Below are 4,211 nucleotides of genomic sequence, written 5' to 3'. Positions count from 1 at the left end.
TGTGTATATATTTTTATTGCTGCTACATAAACTGCAATTGCTCCTTCCAAAATTAATATACGAATTTTCTAAGAAGTACGCCTCCGTATATTCACTGTGTTGTCGAACATTTTCCATTGCATCTATAAACTGTTCCGCAGTTGCCAATCCATACCTTGGAAGCTTTTCGTTACACTGACAACATTTCCTTTGGATATTACTATGAAGCTTTGCCAAAGCATTTCTAGCCGACTTTTCAACAGCATCTGCTCTTTCAAAGAGAATTTTAATCTGTAATTTTGAATACTTTTCGTGATCCCGACAAAACATGCGTAAAATGTTTCTCAATTTACAAAGATCAGCCTGCATTTTAGCCATCTTCTTGTATTTCTGAATGTAATTTTTCCCTTTGTCCTTATTCGTTCTTCGGTACAACCTCGCAGAGAATTTAATTTTTTCATTATAGCTTTTGTCACCCCAGTATCTACCCATTATTCTGGTAGCAACTTTTTTCTTATGTTTGTTTCGGTAATCTTTATCATTATCATACCGTTCCTTGCTCTTTTGTCTAGCCTGCTCAATTGTTGCTTCTCTGTAATCTTCGTCATTACCATACCGTTCCTTGATCTTTTGTTTGGCTGTCTCAATTTTTGCATGTCTATAAACTACATCATTGTGATAACACATCTTGCTGTTTTGTTTTGCTCTCTCAATTATTACTTCTCGATACGCCTGGTCGGTTGAATACGTTTGTTTTTCTCTCTCAATTATTACTTCTCGATACGCCTGGTCGGTTGAATACCTTTGTTTTGCTCTCTCAATTTTTACTTCTCGATGCGCCTGGTCGGTTGAATACCTTTGCTTTTCTCTTTTCAAGATACTATCTCTGTTGTTTGTGTAGTACTATTTTTCAAATTGCGTATAGCTTGCTTCGATATAACCATTATTCTAATCAAGACTGAGAGAATTTACATCTTTGTCGTTCTTAAGCAGTAATTATGACGTCTCGGCGTAATGATTTTATTGACGTCATGGCGCAATGATATTATTTCATGACGTCATCAGAAACAACAATATAATTTCGTGTTTTTCTATTCACGTCATAGCTCTAATATAAAGCTATGACGACATTCATTATTTATCTAGTAGGGTTTCAGACAAGGTAGTTCTAATGATGTACTTTTGTTTTGATCCGACTCTATTTTTAGGAGTTTTGTTATATTTCTTAGCATGGGACTGATCGTCTCTTACTAGGTTGCTAGCTACTGCTGCAACCCAAATTCATATATATATTTATCTATGAAAGGCAGCCTGGCCGAGTGGTCCAAGACACTGGTGTTAGCCACCAGTCTCTTCGGAGGCGTGGGTTCAAATCTTACCGCTGGTATACGATTATGTTTGAAAGACTGCAGTGTGAAAAGACATCAAAAATGCAGTTTTTGGTGGAAAAATTTATTCTCTTTTAGAAATAATTTATTTTAGTTACTATAGATTTTTAACCCAATTAATTTCCTTTAAAATGAGCTTTTTTAACAACCCTCTACGATGTTCCAGTGCCAAACTATCTGTGGAAAAGAAAAAAAAAAGAAAAAAGAAAAAAATATCCCGTTTGGGGAGAATAACGTGGTTAAAGTCAATTTTCTTGATTTTCAAGCCAATATATTTCCCTTGCTGTTCAAGCCAAGGGACAGAAAGTTTCCTATACAGGGGTTTCGGACAAGGCGGTTCTAATGGTGTACTTTTTGTTTTGATCTGACTCCTTTGTTAGGAACTATGGGTTTTTATATTTCTTAACATTGGACGTGATCGTCTCTTACTAGGTTGCTAGCTACCGCTGCAACCCGGATCACTAATGAATGTCAAGATAAACTAATGGAGAATAATGTATAAGTGAACATTATTACTACCAAAGATCTTATGGTCATTGAATTAAATAATTGCAAGGATGAAATGTGTATTGAACCTGTATGTGACATCTCAGTAAAAATTGTATATGACTCAGAATGGAATAATGATTATTATTCAAGTGGTTATGAACTAAGAGAAGTGAGTAACTCTAGTATCAAGAGAGAATCTAACGATTTATTTTATGGATCAGATTCAAAAATGTTCAAAGTGGCTCAATAATATTAATAGTGTATAATAATGTATGTAGTGTAGTGTCTTTTATTTTAATTTTTCCCTTTGTCCATATGCGTTCTTCGGTACAACCTCGCAGAGAATTTAATTTTTTCATTATAGCTTTTGTCACCCCAGTATCTACCCATTATTCTGGTAGCAACTTTTTTCTTATGTTCGTTTCGATAATCTATATCGTTATCATACCTTTCCTTGCTCTTTTGTTTGGCTGTCTCAATTTTCCCTTCTCGATACCCCTGATCCGTAACATACCTCTGTTTTGCTCTGTCATATTTCATTATCTTTAATCCTGTATCACAAGACATCTTAGTAGCAATCCTTACGCGTTCTCGAGCTTTATTGCGTTCGGTGGCATTTTTATCTCTTTTAAATAAACTTTTCTGATATTTCAGGATATTAGCTTTATTTTTTGTGTAGTAAAGTTTTTTATTAGTAGAAATTTGGATTGCTCTATTTTGATATTTTTTTTGGTTATTCTTTCTTTTTTTCCACTCGCGTGAGACCATATTTTTTCAATGTTTAAAATTATTAAGTACACAAAATCCCGTGTCGAGTATCTAAAACCTAGCATAAAACAAAACTAATTTTAAAATTTTCAGGTATTTCTCTTGTTTGAATTACAAAATTAGTATTATTGGTTAGACACCATAAATATTTTTGCATTTTACATAATAAGTTTAGCGATTCTGGACTAAACTTATTTGTCCTAAACTTTTGGGAGCGGTGGTCAGCAACCTGCTCGCGGTACCCCTGCTTATACTAATCTAAGCTGACCATTTTGTTCCAATTCGTTGGTTGGTCGGTGGGCTAGTAACCCACCACCGTAAAAACTAATTACTCAAGAAACAGCAACAGATTGCCTCGGATTGACTTCTTCTTCTTCTATGATGACGACTAATGCACGCCCCCGGACTAGATTCTTGAAAACGGCCGATTGTTTTCGTATTGGATATTAGAATGTTAGAACAGTTAATCAAGAAACACAGCCAGGAAAACTCAACAGTGTTATGAGAACCCTTGATAAGTTCCGTATTGACATAGCTGGACTTTCTGAGACCAGGCTTACTGGTTTTGGGACTTTGAAATCTGAGATTTACCACATCTTGTATTCCGGGCTTGAGACTAGAAAAGAAGCAGGTGTCCTAATGGCGCTAAGTAATCGGGCCAAAAAATGCCTAGTGGATTGGGAACCAATTGGTGAGCGGATTCTTCGTGCCCGTTTCGCCACTTTACAGGCCAAATTGACAGTTAATGTAGTGTACACCCCAACAAATTATGCCTGTGATCAAACCAAAGATGACTTTTATCGCGCGGTATTGATTGTTGTTGCAAAAACACGTCATCATGATATTGTGACTGTGTGTGGGGACTTTAATGCTAAAATTGGAGGTGATACGTCTTATGCCCCAACTATCCTCGGTAAACATGGACTGTGTGAAATTAATGACAAGGGTGTTCGACTCTTTGATTTTTGCACGGCTCATGAAAGTATCGTCGCCGCATTAGGGCTTCAACATAATCAGATAAACATGTATAATTGGAAATCGCCGGATGGTGTACCACGAAATGATATAGACCATATCCTAAGTGCGAAGCACAGGCGACGATGTTTAGAGGATGTTAGAACCTTCCGAGGTGCCGACTGTTATTCCGATCACCAACTTGCTGTTGCCAAGTTCAAGCTGAAGCTAAAAACTGTGACAAAGCCCCAGCGGCCAGTGAAAACCTTTAATTTGAGGAAATTGCAGGACCCGAACGTATTGCAAAAGTATACTACAGCTTTGTCAAACAAGTTTTCCCTTCTAAGGGACGAAGTGTTGCTTGATAGTCAGTATGAAAAAATTGCATAAACCGTGAAAAAGGTTGCACAAGAAGTTGTGGGCTACAACAGGAATAAGACAGAGCAGTGGATATCTGAAAGTAGTTGTGATATTATTGATCAAAGATCACAACTCAAAATCCTCGTTGATAAGTATGACCATAGCACGACTTGTTCTAGAGAATATGTAGATAACCTGAAAGAGCAGTACAAGCGTCTCCATAAGCAAGTCAAAGCAGCAACCAGGGATGATAAGAGGATTTATCTCAAAACT

General features: G+C 36.6%; 1 protein-coding gene across 1 annotated transcript; it reads left to right on the top strand.

Annotated features, from left to right (window-relative positions):
- The first annotated feature begins 3,125 nt into the window (after positions 1 to 3,125).
- LOC148955798 (protein CFDP2-like) lies at positions 3,126 to 3,968 on the top strand. The gene has a single exon (XM_089107911.1). It carries the CDS (start codon positions 3,126 to 3,128, stop codon positions 3,966 to 3,968), a length of 843 nt encoding a protein of 280 aa, XP_088964037.1.
- The last annotated feature ends 243 nt before the right edge of the window (positions 3,969 to 4,211 follow it).

Source organism: Artemia sp. Qi Xiang Cuo, chromosome 2, assembly GCF_049724085.1.
Source record: "Artemia sp. Qi Xiang Cuo chromosome 2, ASM4972408v1, whole genome shotgun sequence".
Taxonomy (NCBI): Eukaryota; Metazoa; Arthropoda; class Branchiopoda; order Anostraca; family Artemiidae; genus Artemia; species Artemia sp. Qi Xiang Cuo.
The sequence above is the reverse complement of the archived record's forward strand: the minus strand, read 5'-3'. Positions and strand labels throughout refer to the sequence as shown.

Excerpts from the sequence above, each read along its gene's own strand:
- LOC148955798 (XM_089107911.1), top strand. The coding sequence starts at position 3,126 with ATGAGAACCCTTGATAAGTTCCGTATTGACATAGCTGGACTTTCTGAG.